The 23,774-nt window shown below is 40.8% G+C and overlaps 3 protein-coding genes across 4 annotated transcripts in view; 2 read left to right on the top strand and 1 right to left on the bottom strand.

Annotated features, from left to right (window-relative positions):
• Positions 1-525: 525 nt before the first annotated feature.
• sprtn (SprT-like N-terminal domain) lies at positions 526-5,961 on the bottom strand. Its single transcript, XM_082505809.1, has 5 exons — positions 5,096-5,961; positions 4,864-4,963; positions 4,533-4,661; positions 2,962-3,244; positions 526-2,285 (listed from the first exon to the last, which is right to left on the bottom strand). The coding sequence occupies exons 1-5, from the start codon at positions 5,425-5,427 to the stop codon at positions 1,264-1,266; spliced, it is 1,866 nt and encodes a 621-aa protein (XP_082361935.1). The 5' UTR covers positions 5,428-5,961; the 3' UTR covers positions 526-1,263.
• A 235-nt stretch (positions 5,962-6,196) lies between these two features.
• exoc8 (exocyst complex component 8) lies at positions 6,197-11,161 on the top strand. Its single transcript, XM_082506820.1, has 4 exons — positions 6,197-7,475; positions 8,450-8,703; positions 9,131-9,379; positions 9,775-11,161. Exons 1-4 carry the CDS (start codon positions 6,323-6,325, stop codon positions 10,177-10,179), a joined length of 2,061 nt encoding a protein of 686 aa, XP_082362946.1. The 5' UTR covers positions 6,197-6,322; the 3' UTR covers positions 10,180-11,161.
• Positions 11,162-15,285: 4,124 nt separating this feature from the next.
• Positions 15,286-23,774, top strand: part of trim67 (tripartite motif containing 67) — a 58,277-nt gene continuing 49,788 nt past the window's right edge. For both annotated transcript variants that reach the window (XM_082504933.1, XM_082504932.1), the window contains exon 1: positions 15,286-16,329. In XM_082504933.1, coding sequence (XP_082361059.1) covers positions 15,361-16,329 — 969 coding nt within the window. In that variant the 5' untranslated portion in view covers positions 15,286-15,360. The remainder of the gene's footprint in view (positions 16,330-23,774) is intronic.

Below are 23,774 nucleotides of genomic sequence, written 5' to 3'. Positions count from 1 at the left end.
AATATAATAATGGTCAAAAGGACATTTGTCTGATGTAGGCTGAGGAAACAACTATCAGGTTAAATCTATGATTTACTCTAAGACATGCTTGATTAAATATTGACTTGTTGACACATAAATTGGTCTTCAGTGGTTTCTGTGGGGAAGCCTGTAAGGTTTGGTTTATGTTTCTGCTACCTTAACATGATTAAACTTTTCTTTTCTTGTTTTCACTGAAAAATCTTGAAAATTCATAAAGAAATTGACTGCATTTTATAGTCAATGTCCAAATACAGGGTTAAGTCTAGACACTAATCTAGTCTTCTCATCACTTGATCATCAAGCAAATAATACATCACACCTCATCTGTATTGTTTACTGCTAATCAGTATATGTTAGCACAGTGCTAAAAGCACAGCAAATACCTGATAAGCATTTAGCTCAAAGGGTACAAAGTTTAGATTTTTACCACTTTCTTCTGGATATTTAATCATTACACAAGACAACCGTTGAATACTGGCATTGAATTCACTCCACACTGAAATATTCAGTCAAACAGACCAATAAAAATATTTTACTTGGCAATTAAAACCCAAACAGATGAATAAAATATTCAGGTAGAAATCTGTAACGTTTTAGTCATCCAAGTATTTCTTGTACTGAGGATATCACTGGTGAAGTGTTTTACTGAGTAAATTCAAATGTCCTTGCACCACCTGACCCCGCAGGCTGGGTGCAGTGCAAATGTGATGACCTGCAGAAATAAATAGCTAGTAAGTGCGAAACCTGACTCCTACAGATCAGATCAGCAGAGAACAGACGGCGTCTCCTGTTGTCTGAAGGGCAGCAGATGCAGACCTGAGGTTTGGGGGGTGGGGGTACATCCCACTGCAGGAACCACAAATCAATAATATCCACTTCCAGAGGAGACAAAAATAGGTTTTGCAGGCTAAGACAAAACGGTTTCTGAATTCAAACCATAACCGGTAATATCACACTGACGTTCTTCCGCAAAACACTGCTGTCATAGTTTTCTAATGCAGTCCAGTTCAGTGAGGAATTTTGTTACAGCAGACATAAAGTCATGCAGTGAAATCGCAGAAGTAATCATAGTGTGATAGAAAGTAGGAGAATGTCATTCTTTAAATTGTCAAAATCATTAAAATCACTATGCCACGTCTTACTGAACAAACAAGGATAAAATTTTATTGAACATCCAAAGTTAAGAAGTTTTAGTGCAACATCAAACTTATTCTGACTTTCTAAAAGTTATCACCTCCTTATTCAAGAGAGGCAGGAATCAAGATGCTCATTGATCTTTGACTCCTGGATCTTTGCTTGGCACACTGGACAACAGACCATCACTGCAAAGGAGGAGGAGGATGAAGAAGAGGAGGCAACACTGTGCAGTCCTGCTGAGGACTGCAGAGAAGCAGAAGAGGAGGGTGTGGTGGTGGCACTGGTAGTTCTCTGCAGCACTTCTGGTGATTTTGCCTTAATTGATTCCTTCGATGTTGCTGAATCGCTGCCTAAGGTCTTCTGGAAGAAGTCAAAGATGCTGGCAGAGCTGCTGCGGTCATCCCACGCCCTCTGTCTTGGCGTCTGATTCCTACCCACAGCCGCTGATGTGCTGTCACTGTCAGAATTAGTAAAATACTTGGACTGTACAGGTCTTGAAGTGCTACCCTGGGATCCGGTTGTAACTACAGATGAGACCTTGGAATGGTTTGTTATGTCAGGCCTGGGACTGGGCGTGCTGGGAGAGGAAGTCAAATGATTATTTTGTTGTTTTTGAAATATAGAGGAGGCAGAAGCAGCATTTGTGGAAGACTTTGGTGATATCAGTGAGTCTCTTTTGGTCTCTGACTTCCTGAGGCTTGTGCTATTAAAAAGGTCGTCAATGGAACTCTGTTTGATCTTATCTCCTCCTTGGCTGCTACTACTGCTCTGGGATTTTGGCATTTTCACTGGTGAACCGTTTATGTTGACAAAGTGGCTCGCGTTGCCGACAGACCTCTTTACAGGTGGCTTTTTCCCCATGGAAGTGGATGGTCTGACTGAGGTAAAAGTGTTGGAAATCCCATTGGTCTTGTTAGAGTGAACAGGAGAGGAGACACTTTTAGTCAGGGACGATGGCGTGAAGAACTTCTTTGGGGAGGGGACAGGGTTGGACAATGGTGTTTTCACAACAGGAAGTGGTGGCCTGGGAGATGGCAAGGAAGACGTTGAGTCCTGAGACTTCCCCCCAAGGATGAAGCCTTTCCCACTAAATGGGATGATGTTCCTTATATCCTGTGATCCCGAACCTGGGACAGGAAATGATACAATTTAGAGTCAGCCATGCAATGTATTTAAATCCAGTAACTTAGTTCAAGTGGACGTGGTTTGCTTTTTCTTTAATTTCAGTTCTTATATTATATCTTTTTATATACAAGACCAGAGTTTCTGACAATAAAGTCAGTTCATTTAGATGCTCTAAATCAGGGGTGTCATACTCCTTTCACACTATGGACCACATACAGTCCACTTTGATCTTAAGTGGGCCTAACCAGTGAAACTCCTTTTTCTGAAAGTGTAAAGAAGTTAATAATATTATTATTATTACTATTATTATTATTATTATTAATAATTGTGTAGTAATTACACACTTAATGTTTCCAAAGCTGTCCAGTGGGTAAGCCTAGAGTCTCTGAGGGGCCAATTCAGTAAATACCATTCTTTATATTTCTTGCATGTTCTGTAGCAGGGGGTCATTTGATTTAAATTGATTTTACATGCTCAAGTTACTCAGTGGAAACAATCTATTCACAGTTAAAAGCGGTCAGGCATAAAAGCATGACATGACTGTTGTTTTGAGGCTGTCACAGAAAATTAAGAACATTTTTCATTGAGGTTTAAAATGTTTGAAATATGAACAAGATTTTCTTGTTTGTTGGTACAATGTTTTAAAGCTTAATACACAGGCGTGTACGGGCATGTTACCTGTAGTCGTACTTGAAGGCTTGCCACTTCCTGTGGCCTTCTTCTCTGAGGTCTTGCTGGTTTTTTTGCATTTTTTGCCATATCCTTCAGGCTCCTTGATTTTGGTGTATGTGCCACCACATGTTCTCTGGTGATCCTCCCACCAAGGGTCCAGAGAAGAAGGAGCTCTATTCATGGCCCTCTTCACGTAGCCAAAGTAGGGTTTACGCTTCTGGCAGGGCCCATCACACCGCCACCAGTGCTGCCGGTACACATCAACCTCATCGTGGAAGCTGTGGTAGATCTGATGAAAGAAAGGAAAGATGGGAAGACATAAGTTTATGAAAATGGGCATGGATGCCAAACATGACCAATCCAGCCCAATAGACTGGTAAATTGACTGATTCTTACAGCTTTTCTACTCTCCCGGAGTACTCAAAGCGCTCTATACAACATGCCACATTCACCCAATCACACCCATTCTCACAAGCACCATCTCTATACTGAGATTCCAATGGGAGCAACTTGGGGTAAGTGTCTTGCCCAAGGATACTTGACATGCAGACTGGAGGAGGCAGGGATCGAACCACCAAGCTTCCAATCAGCAGTGACCTGCTCTACCTTCTGAGCTACAGCCACCCCAATGAATGGGTTTACAAAAAATTGCTGTAGAAGCATTAACAATTGAAGGTTTTCTAAAATAAAAATCCAGCATGAAAATGAACGAAGACATGAATGCATGTAATTTTGAGCTTTTACTGATTTCTGTTGTCTCTTCAGGATGGAATAATGGTACAGCATTCAAAAACAAGAAGTGGATGTCAAAGTTTGAATTTATTTTGGATTTCCTCTAATCCTCAGTGTCAAGCTCAAATATATACATGCATTCACTTAAATATTTTAATAATTGCTGGTGGAGGTTCTACAATGTCTTTTAACTTTTAATAAATGTACTAACTTCTTGTTAGTGATCACGATTCGCTCCAAATGGTAATTTTTCTTTGCCAGGACTCACTGGACTGACCAATACTCAGAGCAATACGAAAGGCCAAGACACTTAGATAACTCTCCATCTTAGATTTTCACAACTTTGGATGTGTCACTGCTTTGGCAGGGTCTGGAAAAAGACCCAAACTATCATCCTGAGATGAGAGGAAGTGAGTTTTAAATGCCAACAGGAGTGATCAAATATCCAGCCAGAATTACACCAGAAGCTTGTTAATGGCTACCAAAAACATCTGTTCAAGGTGCAAATTGCTAAGGAACATTTAACCAAATACTAGTGGGATTGTATGTTTAGATTTGGGCCTATATGCAGTTTTGATCCAGTGTGGATTAGAGAAAATCCTAAATGAATTCAAATGTTTCTTGATTACTTTGCTGTTCAATCACTGCACCCTGAACAGCAGTTCAAACAAATCATTAAAAGCCTCAAATTCCCATGACATTCAAGCCCATGATGCCTATATGTAAACTTCTGAATACAACTGTAAATTTGAAGGTTTGTATGTATACGTGGTCCACAAAACAGAATAAGTTTGAAAATGTCTCTTATGAGACTACCAGTTCAATGCTCAAGAACATACACTTACAGTGATCTTGGTCCCACTGGCTTTGTTGATCCGGTTCATGTGTTTGCAGAACTCAGGTCCGTGGCCATCTCTGTCCCGGTTATTTTGTGTCACAAACAGGAGAGCGTGAATCATTTCATGGAGAAGGGTCTGTGGCAACCAGGGAAAAATAAACTGATTAAGAACATGAAAATTGTCCTCTTTTACAAGGATTACAAGCTCTAATCTATCACACTGTCACACATTCACTGCTGGGGTTAGGAAGGTAAAATGATAGATGTATAAATTTCATCCCCTACAACAAGCTCTTTCCCAGTGTTTCTGATGTGAATGGTGTTCAGGTCGACCTCACCTCTACCAGGTCTTTTCTGGGTCTAAGCTTCAGCAGAGGCTCACTCAGCCTGATTGAACACAGTCCACCTCGACCCTCATAAGAACAAACTCCAGCACACCTAAGAGAGAAAAAAAAAGAGGAGCAGGACACATTACAGACACGCAAAACCAAATCCCGCACAAAAATCAAAGGTGTTATTGTGTAGACAACTTTGTGGGAGTTAACAAGAACAAAAACATGCATGACTTACAACGTCATTCTCGAGCTCCACTTCACCTCCACACCGCTAAGTTTACCCCAGAAGAACATGTCATTGAACTCCAGAAACATAACCCTGACGTCGGGGTTAGGGTCAAGCATCTCCCAGGACTCGTCCACAATGGACATTGGCCTCTCAAGCTGGGGATTCGGTTTCCAGTAGGGAACAACATCGCTACCACCTCCAGCTACCTCCACTCTCCGTTTCTTACTGCTCTGCCCGAAACTATCATCTACAGTACCACTTGATGAAGATAATAAAGCCTGGTATTCCTGATCAAACTGCTCCTGCAGCCGAATAGCGAGCAGGAAATCCTCATCCATGACAAGAGAGAAAAGTTTTGTGGTTGTTTTGATGATATTTGTTGTTATGTTATTTGTTTTTAGTTAGCTTGTCAGCGCCAACTAGCTAATGCAGTTTGTACAGGTCTCAAACAGGCGGTAGCATTACGTCGTCCCAAAATGTAGTCTGACAGATTACCAATACGTCCAAATACTTTCTGTCATGTAACTTCTGTCATGAAATTTTCAGTGACATTTTCATATTACTAACCGTCAGACCAAAGCTAGTGCGAAGATCCGTGTGTCAAGTCTGTCACAATAGGACAAAATAAATTCCGGTACGGGTTTCAAAGTAAAACAATTAAGTAGTTTTAAACGACTAAGTAAGTTTTAAGTAAAAGCCTGTTTTCAATATGGCTATTTTCTTTGTTGTTTTGATGTATAAGTTTAAAATATCAAACTATCTGCATATGCGTTCTGTAGCATCTACTAATATTTTTTTTTCTAAAATGGAACATTCTTTCAATCATAAAATGCTATATCCGGTTTAGTTTTGCCTAACTACCATAAACTCGATTATGTAGTCAAGCAACGTCTTTGCAATGGATTATGGGAACTGTAGTGTTGTTCATTTCAAGTAGTTTCCGCCAGTTAAATAAATAAAAGCAACACGGCTTTCTAATATAAATCATTAACATATGTTAAATTATATTAAAAAATAAATATAAGACCCATTATGAACGACCTATGATCATTTAGATTTTTTAAAATTGTTTTATTATTTTTTTGTATCCCGTGACGTTCCAGGGTGTCAACTTCCTGTTTAGGCTACAAGCGGATATGAACCAAGGAGCCTCGATGAACTGTTTCTCTGTCCAGTTTTTTCTACATTTTCTCAACAATTTATCTCAATAACTAAACAGTTACACGGCAAAAGATGTCGGAAACGGGGAACCGACTACGGAAGCAGCTCGAATCGCCCAATTTCGACCCGCAAAATTACGTCAAGCAGCTGTCACAGCAGTCCGATGGCGACAGGGATTTGCAGGAGCACCGACAAAAAATCCAAAACCTTGCCGACGAAACGGCTCAAAATCTGAAGAAAAATGTTTACAAGAATTACAGACAGTTCATCGAAACAGCCAAAGAGATTTCCTATCTGGAGAGCGAAATGTACCAGCTGAGCCACATCCTGACTGAACAGAAGAGCATCATGGAGAGTATCACTCAGGCCCTGCTGTCCACAGATAAGGATGAGACGTCTAAAGAGATGCAGGCAGCTTTTCCCAAAGAGACTGAGGAGGTGAAGCAGAGGACCCTCACCTCACTGCTGGAGAAAGTGGAAGGGGTTAAAAACATCATGGACACCCCAGGCAGGCACCTTATCTACAATGGGGACCTTGCAGAGTTTGATGTTGACAACATGTCCCCCATTCAGAAGGTGCACGCTTTCCTGATGAATGACTGTCTGCTGATTGCCACCTGGCTGCCTAACCGCCGTGGCACGGTTAAGTATAAATACAACGCTCTGTATGACCTGGAGAGCTTTGCTGTGGTTAACGTGAAAGACAACCCACCAATGAAGGACATGTTCAAGATCCTAATGTTTCCAGACAGCCGCATCTTCCAGGCAGAGAACAGCAAAGTTAAGAAAGAGTGGTTGGAGATCCTAGATGAAACCAAGAAAAACAAAGTCTCCAAAGACAGGCATAAGAAGGAGGAGGAGGTCCCCACTTCTCCTGTTAGAGCTGAGGTATCCACCAATCCTTTTGATATGGATGATGATGAAGACACGGTTGATGGTGAGGAGAGCGTGAATCTTAGCCTTGAGTGGATCCAGGAGCTGCCAGAGGATCTGGATGTGTGCATTGCCCAGAGAGACTTCGAGGGTGCTGTTGACCTGCTGGACAAGCTCAATGAGTATCTCAGAGATCAGCCTGTCACCCCGAAGGTTAAAGAGCTTAGGGGGAAGGTGGATGAACGTGTGCGGCAGCTGACAGAGGTCCTGGTGTTTGAGTTGTCTCCAGATCGGTCACTTCGTGGCGGTCCTAAAGCAACCCGGCGGGCTGTTTCCCAGCTCATCAGACTAGGTCCTTTTTTTAAAATCAAAAATAACAAGTTTGCACACATCACCAAAACAAATAACACCTGTCTGCTATGATCTCACTTTATATTCAGTGTATTCACAGTAAGGATGTGCTCAGCCCTCTCACAGGGTTTCCACAATTCACTGTTCATTATTTGGGGAGTTTAGCTCATTCTCTTCCATCATTTGCATGGACTTGACTTTCAAATTGCTTGTTGTCCGAGTTCGACCTTGGATGCAGTTAAAGTGTAATTTTCAGACAAATAAGCTGTGCTTGCGGTGATCTGTATGTATTCACTGTTTTTCCCCTCATCTTCAGTCAAGGTGAATATTCTCAAACTACTTAATTAAGAAAATAACTTTCCTATTCAGAGCACTAAGAGAACTAACCTCATGATAGTTTATATATAGTTTACTATTTATTTTTTGTCAGAACTGTTCTTGAATGACCGAATGTTATAAAACCTTAGAAATTTGTATTTTGCTTTGGTGCAGAACAGCTTCGAGTGGATCCATTTTTAATTATGCCCGAGTTTTGCAAACAGACTCCCACATACTGACTGGTTTGCAAAAACATGTTTATTTGCAATTTTTCAGTACTTGACCTTTTTCGGGCAAAACATTATCCTTTAGCAGGAGTATGTAGGGTATAAACCTCTTTTAAAACTCAATCAAAAGGAAAGAGAGAGAACATTTTGTCTCCTGTCACTACACTCCCAGGTATTCTTTATGTAGTCAAGGAGAGTTTGCCATCCAGTTTACTTTTTTTCCCCATTAAGCTTAATAGGTTTCAAGACATATACTAAAAACGTACCAGAATCAGCTGAGAAATAGCTACACATGTTGTACATTTACAGTCATAAATATAAAGGCCCTCAGATTCCCATAATGCATCACAGTTTGCATGTATTTGCAAAAATACAATGTAATTGCCATGAACATCTGTACTGTCTCATCACACAGTCATCTGTGTTTCAGGCCAGTCCACCAAAGCCTGTGAGCTCTTTCTGAAGAACCGCGCTGCTGCAGTGCAGACTGCTATACGGCAGCTTCGCATCGAAGGAGCCACGCTGCTCTACATCCACAAACTCTGCAACATATTCTTCACCAGCCTGCTGGAGACGGCCAAAGAATTTCAGATGGACTTTGCCGGGAACACAGGCTGCTATTCTGCCTTCGTGGTCTGGTCCAGATCAGCCATGAGGATGTTTGTGGACGCCTTCAGCAAGCAGGTAGTTAAAATGTCAGATGATAAAACCCTGAGTAATAGGTACGTCCCCTATGATTAGAAGATATGTAACATCTATCATTTGTATATTCTGCATTGTTTATAGCTAAAAACATACTAAGCTACTGAGACATGATGCAATATTTGTGTGTTCCGGTGGTGTTCTTAGGTATTAATGGTTTAAAATATGCAAATAACCAACAATGTGTTTTGGTATACAGAGGATAAGCTTCTGGGTCTCAGGTGTATAAAAAAAGTTGAGTTGTTTTAGTAATAAAAAAAGCCATCTGAGAAGGGCAAAGAACTGAAAAGCATTGCTGCAACACAAGAGGATCTCTTAAATGGCAGCCAGAGCATGCAGCATGCAAGTTAAAATTTATGGTTGTATGGTTTTCTTAATAAAGTACATTTTTTTATTTCCTCGTTGCTAGGTGTTCGACAGTAAGGAGAGCCTGTCGACAGCAGCAGAGTGCGTTAAAGTGGCTAAAGAACACTGTCAGCAGCTCACCGAGATCGGCCTGGACCTGACCTTCACCCTGCAGTCCCTGCTGGTCAAAGACATCAAGGCAGCGCTCCAGAGCTACAAAGATATTATCATCGAGGCCACGAAACACAGAAACTCTGAGGAGATGTGGAGGAGGATGAACCTCATGACTCCTGAGGCTTTGGCTAAACTTAAGGTGGATCTGAATTATTTCTGTTTTGTCTCTTGGTTCTTACGGTTTCTCACTCAGTCTTTTGTTTTCTTCAATTGTTGATTGTTTAATTGTTTTTAACCAAGAACCTCCTAAATTGAGTAACAGAAAGCAAAGCTTTGATAATCTGGTATTAATCTGCTTAAATGATTCAACTGTTGAAATTTTTCCACTGTGAACCTTTAAAGCTCCTTTTTATATAATTTCATATTTTGGGGGTTTTGCATGCTTAATTATGTTGTAATTTCTGGAGGCAGGGATTTTGGCTTGTGTGCTTAGAGCTTCTGTTACAACAAATGCTGAGGATTTCATATGAAAGCTGCCACAAATCACTGTTTTCCTTTACCTGCTGCAACATTAACATATTTATCTTTGTGCAGGATGAGATGCGCAGTTGTGGCATTAACTTTGAGCAGTACACAGGTGATGACTGCTGGGTGAACCTGAGCTATACCGTCGTGGCCTTCACCAAGCAGATGATGAGCTTCTTAGAGGAAGGCCTGAAGCTCTACTTCCCTGAGCTGCACATGGTGCTGCTGGAGAGCCTGAGGGAGATCATCCTGGTGGCCGTACAGCACGTAGACTACAGCCTCCGCTGTGAGCAGGACCCTGAGAAGAAAGCCTTTGTCATGCAGAATGCCTCCTTCCTCCACGACACCGTGCTGCCGGTGGTTGAGCGGAGGTTTGAGGAGAGCGTGGGGAAGCCGGCCAAGCAGCTGCAGGACCTCAGGAAGAGCACGAGGCCGGTACGAATCAACCCCGAGAGCACCACATCCGTGGTCTGAGACCGACAGGAACTTCTGTGGCTTGAATTGAGGCGCAAGAATGGCGGCCATGAAACACCTACACACTCTCTAAATGACTGTTCTTGCAATTTCAACTCCCAATTTAGAAATAAACATAGCACCTTTTGGTTGTTTTTATGCTGCAGGACAGGAAATCACTGGATACATCACGGAAAAGAGTCACAATAGCACTAGAATAAGACAGCTTAAAGTGCCCATATTATAATCATTTATAGGTTTTTAGTTTTAGTGGTTCATCAGAATTTTTTTCTCAATATTTTTTTCTCAATATTTTTCTCATACTGGCTCCAAATAAAGTCCAGCCTGCTTTGATTTATCAGCCTGTCCAGTCAAAATGAGAAATGGTTTTCTTGCCATAACCTTACAAATAGAGACACAACACTCAGTAAGAAAACCCACACACATTTCAACCAGAACTGGAAACAAGGCAGCTGTTTGTTCTTTTTAAGGGCAGGTCACACTAGCCAATAGCTAAGGTGTTGCACTAATCTGATACAGATAAATCACAGATGAAAACCTGGATCACAAATGATGTGCTCCAGGCAGTGGGAGAAAATAACCTGCATTATCCTAAACTTTTGTAACTTTGCAAATGTTTTACATGCATAAAAAAATAACCAACAGCTAAACTCAAAATGCATAATGTATTAACAGTGATTATTGACACGTGATAACTAAGGAGACTAAGCTCTTCTGAAAGAGGTGCAATGATTGTGTGAGGCTGATGAATCTATTGATCAGACAAACACTATAATTACCATGATGGCTAAAGATCATTTTATTTGAAAGTTTAATTTTGAGGCTACTTATTCGACCGTTATTAGACACTAAAGTATTCAAGCACACAAGGACTTGATTAAAAGGGATGACTGAAGTGAAATGCACTGCTAAATGTTTTCTGTTATTCAAAAATAACACACGGAAATGAATAAAGATCATTATGCACAGAGTTCTCATTTTATCAATGATGAAGATGTTTAATTCATTTCAGTTTTATTTATATATCATTAATTGACAACAACAGTTGGCCCAAGGCCGTTTCTGTTTCAAGTTAAAGACCCTACAATATTAGAAAGAAACCCCAACAATCCCACAACCTCCTGTGAGCAAGCACTTGGCAACAGTGGGAAGAAAAATCTCCCATTCAACAGGAAGAAACCTCTGGCGCCATCTGCTGCCACTGGTCGGGGGTGATGGGGAAAGAAAGAGCAGAGAGACCGGACAAAAGGCAGACTAGGAGAGAGAGCTAGAGATGAATAATAAGTAATGATTAAATCCAGTAGTGGTGTATAAGGACACAGAGAGTGAAAGGAGACACGTGAAGAAGAAACGCTCAGTGCATCATGGGAAGCCCCCCCCACCCAGCGTCCAACCGACCGTAACCCTAAAGGAAAAGTTTAAGCCCAAGCATTAAAGTAGAGAGGGTGTCTTGTCTCCCAGATGCAAAACTGAGTGCTGGTTTCATGGTAGAGATTCACAACACAGAAGCATTTTACTTCTGCTATGAAGGAATACAATTTATCTGCATAACATTTTCATTGTAACAATAAAGTAAAGCATCTAAAAGAAGCAGATGGTGTGTCACTGGGGGGAAAAAGTATCTTAACATGAATTGTAAAACAGTAAATGAAATGAAATGAAATGAAAGAAGTGTTGTTCTTGCTGTACTAAGTGAAACTGAGTGCAACACGGTATGGTGTATTTTCTCATCTTCTAATTTTGGCTGGCATGTTTGCTCAATAACTCAGCAGTGTTTCATCTTTTCCTTTTTTGTCCATGGTGCATAAAAGAAGCGCTCCCTATCAGCAACCTTTCCTTACAGCAAACGGTTTTACTTTTCATGTAAAACTGTAAAACTGTTTGCTGGGAGTCTTGTGAAAAACACAAGTTTAGATAATAATAATGGTACCCATTAGCATATAGTAATGTAAAGCAGATTAATGTAACAAATATTTAACATTAGTTGGTGTGAGCCTGCTTTAATAGAAAAGGCTTACAGTTACTACATTAATAAATCCCTCTGTGGTCTTTGCTGCCATTTTTAGATCATGTTCGCATCAAATCTCTCTTAAAAGAAATACTATTCAGTACATTAAGATTCAAAGGACTAATCATTTTTCTGCACAACCCCAGCCATTTGAATATATATACCTCTGTGATGCCATGTTATATAGATGTCGATATATACTGCATACTAGGTGTGTCTGCTGTTTTTAAACTTGTAGCTCCAAGGCATCAGGCAGCAGCTGTTGTTCACCTCCAAAAGATTTCTGCAGTTTCAACATGCTGTGTGATGCAGGTAGTTTAATAATCCTCATGCTCAGACTAGTATTTGCCAGACCAGTCATGATTTTTCTATATGACCCCATTCTACCTTATTTGATACACTTAGTGGAGGTCAAAAAGGATTGATTTTCTTAATGGATACAGAGAAGGGCTGGATTTATGTCAGCTGTATCTATTTTTCTGTGGTTATGCAAAACTAAAGCCTTATGGCATGTAAACTAAATTAAACCAAAAAAAAATGAGTTGATCATTGGGTTACGCTACATTGCCCTCTTGTGGCTGTTAGAATTAGGGGGAATTAAATTAAAATATAGTTGATTTTATTATAACTCAGTTTTTGAGCTTCTTGGATCAAGTTTTGGCAGTCGAACCGTTTATGAACACAGCTCAACAGTTTAAGTGTTAAACTTTAGTTTCTGGACAACATCCTAAAATCCAACAGTGACAAAGTGTTCAAGAAACATCAGTGAACATAAATCTGTTTGACTGCTCTTCCTCCTGCAGTAAAGCCGGTCTGGTGGCACTACCGTAATGACGAGCAGTTCCTCCTCTTTCTGTTAAAGTGTTTCCCAACAGTCACAGAGTCAACGAAAACATGACAGCTGATATTTTTAGATGCGATTGAGCACATGATTGTTCTTTCTGCTTCACAGCTCATCTCATCATAATCACTGATGTGATCGAGGGCTCGAGGAAAGCCTCAGCTTAGGGAAGAGGCATCAGGCTGGTGGGATTATTTGAGGGAATTCAACCAGTCAAACTATAAGTGAATACAAAGCACGTAGTTCATGAGACGAACAGATAATAGTTTGCTTCTTTTTCAGTAAATGGTGTTGCGAAGATATTGATCTCAAAATTTCAGCTATTAAGTAAAATTTTGACCTGCTTATCTTAAAATTTTGAGATAACACAAAATGTTGATATTAAACCAAGAATTTTGACTTAGATCATTTTTTTTTCTTTTTAGTGGGGGAAACAAACTTCTGTAGTGACAAGTACAACCTTAACTATAAATCCTATATTAACATTTATATTAACAAAGGGTCAAGTAATGATTTCTAATATGAACTGGGTTGATTAACGTGAGCAGCCCACAGAGACCCTCAACTCTACAGTTCCTTTCTACAGAGATCTAAGTGTAATATTCCTACTGACTGTTACTGTACTGTGGTTGAAATAAGTGATAGCTCAAGTTTGAACTGAAGCAGCAGGCAGATTTCTTTCAGACACAGAAACCTGCTGTCCAAATTAAACAGCCAGATGTTTCCTTCAAGAGCTGGTGGGGGACAAAACTGAGATAAATGCTGAAATCGAATTTGTCAAATGTCCACAAACATAATATAAAAACTAATGTAGCTCTGTTGATAACATGAAAATGTGGAAATAAATTGAAACTGATGAAGGTGATTCCCACCCACTCATCCATCTTCTTCCACTCATCACAGTGAAGCTCGAGCCTCAGCTGCCACATAGCAAAACACGGGGGTGTTGCAGGGCTGACACAAAGAAACAACCACTCACATTCACCCCTACAGCTAATTTAGAATCACCAATCTGCCTAACCCCACTAACTGCCTGTCTGAGTACCTGGAGAGGACCCACTCGGCATGAAAATTCCACACAGGAAGGTCTCAGGCAGATTGGATAGTGGATTCAAACCCCAAACCTTTTTGCTGTGAAACAACAGTGCGAACCACTTCTCCACTCTGCCGTCCAGGTCTGATAGCATGATTCCCACCAATGTGGTACAAAAAAGAATCTGATTTTTATATTTTAGTAATTAAAGCAAGTTATTCATCTTCTTAAAATTCAGCTCAGATTAATTTTACATTAAAAAATCTTTTATGACTGCAGTGTTGGAAGAACGCAGTGCTCGCCTTTTTTTCTTCCTTGGAGAACAAATGTGTAACTGAAGATCTATTTTTTAGAGTAAACATCCTCGTGATGGATTATGCTGGAGTGAGGTTCTCTTCGGTGATAGTTAAAGGTTATGCTTGGCAAGGACACTGCAGGATGTTCCACATCTGCAGAGATCTCTGCTTTAACGTGGCTGTGCAGATGCCCGCTCTCATTTCACTGCAGAGCAGATCTGAAACCCAGGTAATGGGATGCTAATTGGGCTAATAAATGGAAAAGCTGTCCCAGTGTGTCGGATTAATCTTGCTCCCCAAAGGACTTCAGTCATGCCCGCTGTCTAGTCAATTAAATGTTTAGTTAACACAAAAGACTAATGGGAAAAAACACAAAGGTTACCGGATCGAAGTGGCTTCAGATGGTCCCTCATCCATTTTGAGCCTGCATGGAAACTCCTATTAAACTTAGTTTAATCCATTTTTATTGATTGCATGTACTTCTGCTATCACGTTTGATTTGTTTCAGACTAACAGGCAGAACAAATGCAGAGTATAGAGGCAGTCACAATAAATGATCCGCTTCAGCATTATCATTTGACATAATGATAGCAGTTACTGTCCTTGTATACTGGCAGAAAGAAGCTCAGATGAAGAAAGTTTAAGTTTTTACCAGCTATAACACATTTAAGGAGCGATCCCCCCCCCCCCCCCCCCCCCCTTTTTATTTCAATGTTTGCATTTTTTGGTAAAATACATAGAAAGAAAGAAAGAAAGAAAGAAAGAAAGAAAGAAAGAAAGAAAGAAAGAAAGAAAGAAAGACTACAAAATTGCAGGGATTGAATCAAATTCTTCTTCTTATCATTTTCTATCTAGTAATCTTAGAAAATAAACCAATGTTGTGGACAAAATTAAGAAGAAAGAAGTGAATTACATAACTGAAGCGTTAGCTTAAATATGTCAAATCAAAGTAATTTGAGAAAAGGACCAGAGATCCTCTTTACCAACCATAATAATCTAAAATATGTGGCGTTTCAAATCCTCCAAATTAGCTCGATCAGTCAACCCAGATCACAATCTCCGCCCCTCTTTACGCATGCGCAAAGTAGTGTGGGGAGCTGTCCAGTCACTCGGTGCTGGAGCGTTCTCGGAGAAGCAGCTTCCCCTCTCCGGTCCACCGACACAGACGGGAGCGATGGAGGAAGAGTTGAAATGCCCCGTTTGCGGGTCTCTCTTCAAGGACCCCATCCTGCTTCCGTGTTCCCACAACGTCTGCCTGGGATGCGCTCGGAACATCACCGTCCAGACCCCGGAGGGGGAGACCCCGGTGCAGAGCCGAGCCTCGGGCAGCTCTGACTACGACTACCTGGACATGGACAAGATGAGTCTGTACAGCGAGACGGACAGCGGATACGGCTCCTACACGCCGTGCCAGCTCAAGTCTCCAAACGGGGTGCGGGTGTTTCCGCCTGCGATCCCCCACCGACAGTGCACACTCACCTGTCCGCTGTGCCACCGGAGCGTCTCTCTGGACGAGCGGGGGCTCCGGGGTTTCCCTCGGAACCGGCTGCTGGAGGCCATCGTGGCGCGGTACCAACAGACCCGCGGCGCCTCCTCCTCATCTTCCAACGCGGTGAAGTGCCAGCTGTGCGACCGCAACCCGGTGGACGCGGCGGTGATGTGCGAGCAGTGCGACGTCTACTACTGCAACGCCTGCCAGCAGCGATGCCACCCGTCCCGCGGTCCCCTCGCCAAGCACCGACTGGTGCCGCCGCCAAACAAGGCGGCAGGAGCGGGGGCTAGCGGAGGCGGCGGTGGTCAGCAGCCGCCCGCCACCGCGCGGAAACCGGCGACGTGCGTGGATCACGAAGCGGAAAACTTCAGTATGTACTGCAGCAGCTGCAAGGCTCCCGTGTGCATGAAGTGTCTGGAGGAGGGAAAACACGCCAAGCACGACGTCAAACCGCTGGCCGTGATGTGGAAGCAACACAAAGTGAGTGGACACGCACTCACAACATCCACAGAGTCAAGGCCGTAAGGTTCTGTTAGTGCGCTCATACTAATAATTAGACTATTGAATCCCAAAGAGCTGATTCATTACTCTCTCTCTCTCTCTCTCTCTCTCTCTCTCTCTCTCACACACACACACACACACACACACACACACACACACACACACACACACACACACACACACACACAGAGGCTACCAGAGGCCATTACCCGAAGTGCCCTGAACTGATGATCAGCATCTCAAACATCTATCTATCTATCTATCTATCTATCTATCTATCTATCTATCTATCTATCTATCTATCTATCTATCTATCTATCTATCTATCTATCTATCTATCTATCTATAAATGACTGCTTCATACTTCATCATGTTTTCCACAGAAACAGAAAACACTCATGTGTGATCCTGTGCTGAGTGTGTGTGTGTGGGAATAACTAAACGAAATAGCAGTGATTCATCAGAACATAATTACTGTAGGCGTCAAAGCCCAGTGTGCTTCTGTGTGCACTGTGTATGTGTGTGAATGCAACATGCGTCATCACATGAAGGGTCGCACAGCGTTACTGCCCCACATCTGCACTGCAATGTATATATATATATATGATGTGGATGGTGAGTGTAGGCAGAGGAGGTCATCGCTATTCCTCAGGCGCTGGGATGAAGAAGCTCAAGTCATGAGTTTAAATGTTTCCCTGTCTGTGGCTGGTTATAATCTGACAAGAGAGTGAATTATAAAGTAAATAATTAGCATATCTACACTTTTTAAAAACATATCTGTTGATGTGGAATAAATTTAAGGCAATTACTTCAGTCTGAAGGAAAATGTTTACATTTTAAAAAATCTCGACTTGTATATTTGAAAATTGTTCTTGAAAACATGACTGCTGACGATAGCTGATGATGTACTATATATCATGCTGGGTATCTCTAATGATATGGACTGGACAGAGTGTTATGATTGCAAGGATGCCACGTCATTTGGTGGAAATTCAATTTATCAACCTACAGAGGACTGAATTCAAAAACACCTCAGAAATCAAAGTGTAAAAATTAAGGTTAGTCCATTTTTTCAAAACTTGGTACTCAGATGCAGTAGTTTGTTGTCACAATGTGCTTATATATGCCCGACCCTTGTCAGGGCATGCTCCTAATGAGACAATGGATGGTGTCCTGGGGGATCTCATACCAGATCTGGGAGGCATCCCAGAGGTGTTCTGTTGGATTTAGGTCAGGGGAGTGTGGGGGTGAGTCAGTGGTATCAGTGCCTTAATTCTCCAGCATCTGCCTCCATATTTTCACATGAGGCATTGTCATGCACAGGTAAGAACCCAGGACCCACTACACCCACAGTCTAGGGTCTGACAATGGGTCCAACAATTTTATTCCTAATATCTCTATAAGCCACAGAAAATCACTGACCCACCACCAAACTGGTCACGCTGAACAATGAACAAGCGTATTGTTTCCATGGCTTCTCCAGACCTTTGCTCATGATTAACCTGCCTCATGTGACACTGACTCTAACCAAATGAAAAACTAGTGAAGAAAAAATCAGAAATGATGAGGAGGTGGGTTGGCGGGCTGTCTCCTTGTTGCCCCACACCTAGTGATAATTTCATAACACCAAAAATGATTAGCAACCCTCTCTGCTACTCGATCAGATCAATATTCCAGACGTTTAACTGACCTGATGCTATACTCAGATTAAAACCAATTTCTTTCATTTTTTGAGAAGTGTATAAAAGAGGAATGGAAAATTCAGCTCTGAACGGTGAGGTCAATGTGGAAATATCGTTAACCTGTATTCTTTTTGATGGCCAGCAAGGGGAAACTCCGGTGGATGTTCTTGAAAGTCTAATTGTGTAAAAAATAGTCCCTTTTTTATGTCATCCGTGAACTAGTTTTTAATTTTCCTGATAATTTTACGGTCTCAGTCGGTAGTTTTAAGCCTTATTTAATACCACACGGTGATCATTTTGTAAATTCTAATCAATTTTTTGAGAAAAAGAGTAAAGCAGGATGTGATGTAGTGTGCAACAGGCTTGCAGCATGTTGTATTCTCAATTTCTCAGATAGATCCATATAAACAAGTCTCTGAAAACTCAAAAAAGAAATATTAAATAAGTATAAGAATGAAGAAAATGCAATTAACCCAAGACAGCAGTCAAACTCATGTTTATTTTCTTCTGCAAATTAGCAAATCTAAATATAGTTTTAGTTGAACATGTGAAAATATTTTTTTGAGATGTTATGTTCTAAGTAGAAGGCATTGTATACATTTTTGTTGTTCAAATTTAGATGATGAGGATGTAAACCCGAGGGGGTAGGGCTAAATAAGTATATACTTCTGCCTACTCCTTTTCAAACAACTGTATGGAATGATTTTATGAAATGTTGGTGAATGTATATGTTTGAAATAAAAAAGAACTGAACTGAAAACCAAAATAACAAACTTCAAGCTTCAAAATGTGTGGCATGGTGTCTACATGTGTCTTTAATATAGTATTTTTTGTTTTGACTAAATGAAAAATTTAAATGGCTTGCTCTACCTCTGCCTAAACATTTATTTTTGAAATCTCTAAACCCATTTTGTGTTTTTCCTTTAAACATGTACTGTAAATGCAATAAGTCTACTTTATAGTTGTTTTTGTCCATTTGATAAGCAAATATGTTGAATAAGCAAAGAAATGGATGGATAGATGGAATTAAATGATTAGGATGTTGGTGATTTTTCTTTGGCTTTGGCTAAAACGTTTTTTGAATTTTGTTTTTTTCGGGGAGGAGAACAATTCCTCTATAGTGTAAAAACCCTGCTTTGCTGTACAGCAATCCATCAGGGATTGTTGGATTTGTAAGGCAGGATACAGAAAGCAGACTGAGATTACAATGTTTGTTATCTTAACCTTAGTTTCTGCAAATATTTGTAACTGTATCAGAAAAATTGAGCAATTTCTTATGTACAAACTGCAAATAAACAGTGCATGGCTTTGCACCAAATCCTCATCCAGCAACCTTCTCAAACCTCTGCTCAGCATTGCTACAAACACCCAGTGGTGCCATCGCCAGATCTCAAGTGATGGTGGTGAGTTTTCCCTCTTTAGCCTGTGGACTTAAGGCAACATGGAGTATTATCGATCAATGGTTTCTCGTTAACTTAGTGGAGGTCTTATCATATTTCTTTATGAACGTGGTAAAACTGATTCTAATCCAAACAACTGATGCAGTTAGACAGTAAACCAAATTTGGTTTTGCATGTAAATCTAAAGTTTTGAAACTTAAGAAAAAAAATAGACAATTTTGGACTTTTGCATCACATTTTCCTCCTAGACATTAGGGTCCGAATGTGATTCAAACAGATCATGTTTGCAGTAATTCAGAACTTCTTGTTAGTGAAAAATGCAGTGGAGGACATTGAACTTGGCTTGTAATAATTTGGATAGTCGTCTTCATCTTATGTGAGTAAAACTTTCATTCATTCTACAATCAGAAGGGACAAGGTTTGGCTAAAAACCTACAACACTGTTCCTTATCCAAATTCATCCCTGCCTGCCAAAAAAAAGGAGGAACAAACCCGCCTGCTGGTTTCATTAATGGATGATTAAACTGATTTATGATTATTTCATTTCCTAATGACATTTTTCATTAATTTCAAAATCCAGGGTTGAGGTCGACTCAGGTTCATTCCTCTCGGGCTACGCGGTGACGTGACTTTGTAAACTCTAAACGATAGTGCTGTCTGTTATAGTTCATGTATCGTCATTATTTTTTTTAATTGTTTTTGAAGAAATGTTGGATTTGTTAATACGTGAGTCAAAATGTTTAGTCTTATAGTTATCACCATTATGATAATTATCATTATGGTAAAAAAAAAGCCTCAGGGTCTGGAAGTAAAGGAGTTTTAAGAAAATGTTTTAGCTACTTTTAAAGGCCCATAACGCGTTGAATGTTTATCCAGCCCGTGTCTCCTTTTAGATTTCAGCTTGCTTTCTGTTAGTAATAGAACATTTCATCCTCGCACTCCGATTTCATTTGTGTAAACTAAAAGCCATTTTTGCCTCTCTCCTGCTAAGTGGGTCATTGGGACTAATCTCTCAGTCTGCCTCTTGTGTTTTTTGTGTGATTTGAAGCCTCCAGACATTCCATTCATCATTTAGCCGCCACACATCTCTTCGCCTCTTCTTGGCTTTCACTCATCTCTCACCTTCTCCTGTATCCCTCACTTTACCTCTTCATCTCTGTATCTTATTTACACTCTCCCCTCCCCCTCATTTACCTTCCCCTACCTCGTCTCGTCCTTCCTCCATCTTTCTCTCTATCGTCCTATCCCATAAATAAACCGTGAAAATCCCATCAGACTACGGGAGTGAGAGGGGGTGTCGATAAGTGACGAGCGGCGTATGAATAAGAGATGGCCACCACTTAGTTAATACGGTGTCCTTCACGTTGAAGGAGATCGATGACTGGCTGTCGTCCTCTCTCTCGGTCCACACGTGAGCAGGGAACAAGCAGCGTCTTGTGCGTCTTTGTTGCAGACCTGAAATGGCTGTTGAGTGTTGAAGTGTCGCTCAGTGAGGTCAGTACCGTAGAGTGGGCTTTTGTTCTGGCATAATTTTTCCTCCTCATCTGTTTTGTTTCAGTGGGCATATCTTGATCTGGTTGCCATCCTGCTTCCTACCATCCTTCATCTCTTTCTCTTTCCGGTCTTCTTCTTATTCACATGGTTTCTCTTTCTGTGCACCATAAGGACAGTGGGCGTTATGAAAAAAAAGAGAGCTTTCCTGAGGAAATTAGCCGTCTGTTGTAGACAAATTGATCGATTAACTGAAGTGTCGTGCTTTGCATGCAAGTCTGTCTGCAGTGGCTTACATGATATTGAACAAAAAACAACTGAGGCGATCATGCAACCAATTTTGTACTTGCCAAATTTAAAAGCTGAATATTAAACGTATTATAAATGTATTATATAATAATGTGGGCAGCACAGTGGCATGGTGGTACGGTGGTTAGCACTATTGCCTCACAGCAAGAAGGTCCTGAGTTCAATTCCACCATCAGAGTCTTTCTGTGTGGAGATTGCATGTTCTCCCCGTGTTTGTGTGGGTTCTCCCCGGGTACTCAGTCCAAAGACTTGCACTTAGTGGGCATAGGTTAATTGAAAAATCTAAATTGCCCATAGGTGTGAATGGTTGTCTGTCCCTATGTGTTAGCGGTGTACCCCGCCTCTCGCCCTATGGCAGCTGGGATAGGCTCCAGCACCCCCCGTGACCCTGAAAAGGACAAGCGGAAGCGAATGGATGGACTGATATATAATAATGCACTGATCTTTTAGAAACTAGTCATAAACCACTAATAATAGCAAGTTTTGAGTTGTTCTGTGATTTACCTTCTGGAGCAGTGCTAACCCTCCAACATGGAAGGAACGTTTCCTGGAATGATAAGTCTCGATTTCTGCTGCAGCATTTGACTAGTATGGTCAGAATTTGGTGTGAACAGCATGAAAGCAATCCATCCTGAATCCATCCTACCTTGCATCAGTGGTTCAGGCTGGTGCAGGTGGTGCAGTGGTGTGAGGGATATTTTCTTGGCACAATTTGGGCCCCTAAGTACCAACTGAACATCGTTTAAACTGCAGAGCTGAGCTGAGTATCTCTGCTAACCATGGTCCAGCACTTTATGACCACTGCGTGTCCATTTTCTGTTAGCTGCTTCCAGCAGGATAATGCAACATGTCGCAAAGGTCAGATCATCTCAAAGTGAAGATGACAGTGAGTTCACTGAACTCAAATAGCCTCCACAGTCACCGGATCTCCAGGGATATGGTGGAACGGAATATACAACATACATATATACATTTTTCTAAACTGCAAAAAGAAAAAGTCATTCATTTTCTAACTAGTAAACCTAAACTGGTCAGATGATAGGATTGCTTTTTGGATCAATAATCCTGCTCCACTGGGGTTTAAAGACCCCCCTTGCTAGTCCAGTGCAACCGAAGCTAAATACAGATGGACTGCCTGTCAGTTTATATGTGTCATTTGTAGTTGCACAGATGTGTCTTAGGCAAAAATACAATGAACAGAATAGCTGAAATGATTAAGGTTGGATGGATGAGTTGTAAATTGTGAGTAACTCTATGTCACATGACCAAATTCCTTAGGGGGGTGAACGTTTGGATTTGTGCTTTTTGCTTTAGTATTCATAGCGCAGCTACATTTTTTATGTGTTTGCAGCATATATGCATTTAAAGCTTTCATAAATCCCGCAGTTTATCGTGTAGAGAGGAAGCCAAGAAAAACAATTGGATCATGATTGTGTTTGTTGTAAATCAAACAGTAAGTACATCAAGCAGCAGCCTCAGGGGGTGACTATCCCACTGCTACATACTCACACACATATTGACACGCATTCAGAAAGCATAAATATGCATAAGTGAAGCGGATGAACTTTAGCTGAGGGAATGCAGGGAAGACACACTGATCCAGTTTCCTCTCATCATTCAAGCAGAAAACACACTCATGCATGCTCATATGTGTGTGTGTGTATGTGTGGGTTTTTACGCGTAACTGTGACCTAGCTGAGTCCAGTAAAGAGCAGCTCGGGTGCTGGGGTTAATTATATAAAAAATAACAGAAATGCAGGCTTAGTGGTTCTTTTGTTGTGTGTAAGTTTTAGCCTTGCAGTGTTGTCTGGAGATCATTTTACATTTTAAAAGGGAACAGGGAGCTAAATATTTTTCACTATGATAAAAAAATCTATGTTTTTGTGTCTATTCCACATAATATTCTTTGTAAGGAATAAAAACTGCAATTACACTGACTCCGTGTCTGAATTTAAAGTATGTTGAGTATTTACTTCACATTTAAGAGCTACACTGCTATGTGTATAAGTAATTACAGCAATAATTCTACAAGGTATGATGTTTAGTTTTTGGCATGTGAGAGTTTAGTGATATGGCAGGTTTTATAGATATTGATGCCATAAAATGATGCGATTTTATATTGTAGCCTTCTTTAACTGATTTCTCTAATGGCTTCGTTTACAAATACTCCAAAGGTGAATCAGAGAAAAAGCATGTTTGCAGCCTGTATGATTGGTGAATGCTTTTAAACTCACTCACTCGGGTTTTTGTTAAGGCTTAGGGGCATGAGTGCTTTGACTGACAGGTGTGCCGAGTCAAGCAGCGGTAAAAAACCCCCCCAAAAAACAGATGTCTGCTAAAATTCACCTCAGTTAATTAAAGTCAATGAACTGGATTTCTTGACCACATTTGTTGTGTTGTCCCCTTTTTGAGTATTTTCAGATACTTCAGTAAAATCCTAGTATTTTCTTGATGTGTAACTTGGTACTAATTAGCTGTTATGTCTTACGTCTGTATAGTTTATGGATGTGGCTAAGCTGCAAGCTCATAGCTTAAGGCTTTA

This window comes from Aulonocara stuartgranti (genome assembly GCF_965226115.1).
Source record: "Aulonocara stuartgranti genome assembly, chromosome: 15".
NCBI classification, from domain to species: Eukaryota; Metazoa; Chordata; class Actinopteri; order Cichliformes; family Cichlidae; genus Aulonocara; species Aulonocara stuartgranti.
Note: the sequence above shows the minus strand (reverse complement) of the source record. Positions and strands in the feature narration are given on the sequence as shown.

Bases quoted from the DNA above. Each gene is read 5' to 3' on its own strand.
- sprtn (XM_082505809.1), bottom strand. From the start codon at position 5,427: ATGGATGAGGATTTCCTGCTCGCTATTCGGCTGCAGGAGCAGTTTGAT. The intron at 4,964-5,095 runs GTAAGTCATGCA...TTTCTCTCTTAG, and splicing joins TGGAGCTCGAGAATGACGTT to GTGTGCTGGAGTTTGTTCTT. The intron at 3,245-4,532 runs GTAAGTGTATGT...TTCTTTCATCAG, and splicing joins CCAGTGGGACCAAGATCACT to ATCTACCACAGCTTCCACGA.
- exoc8 (XM_082506820.1), top strand. From the start codon at position 6,323: ATGTCGGAAACGGGGAACCGACTACGGAAGCAGCTCGAATCGCCCAAT. The intron at 7,476-8,449 runs GTCCTTTTTTTA...TCTGTGTTTCAG, and splicing joins TTCCCAGCTCATCAGACTAG to GCCAGTCCACCAAAGCCTGT. The intron at 9,380-9,774 runs GTGGATCTGAAT...ATCTTTGTGCAG, and splicing joins AGGCTTTGGCTAAACTTAAG to GATGAGATGCGCAGTTGTGG.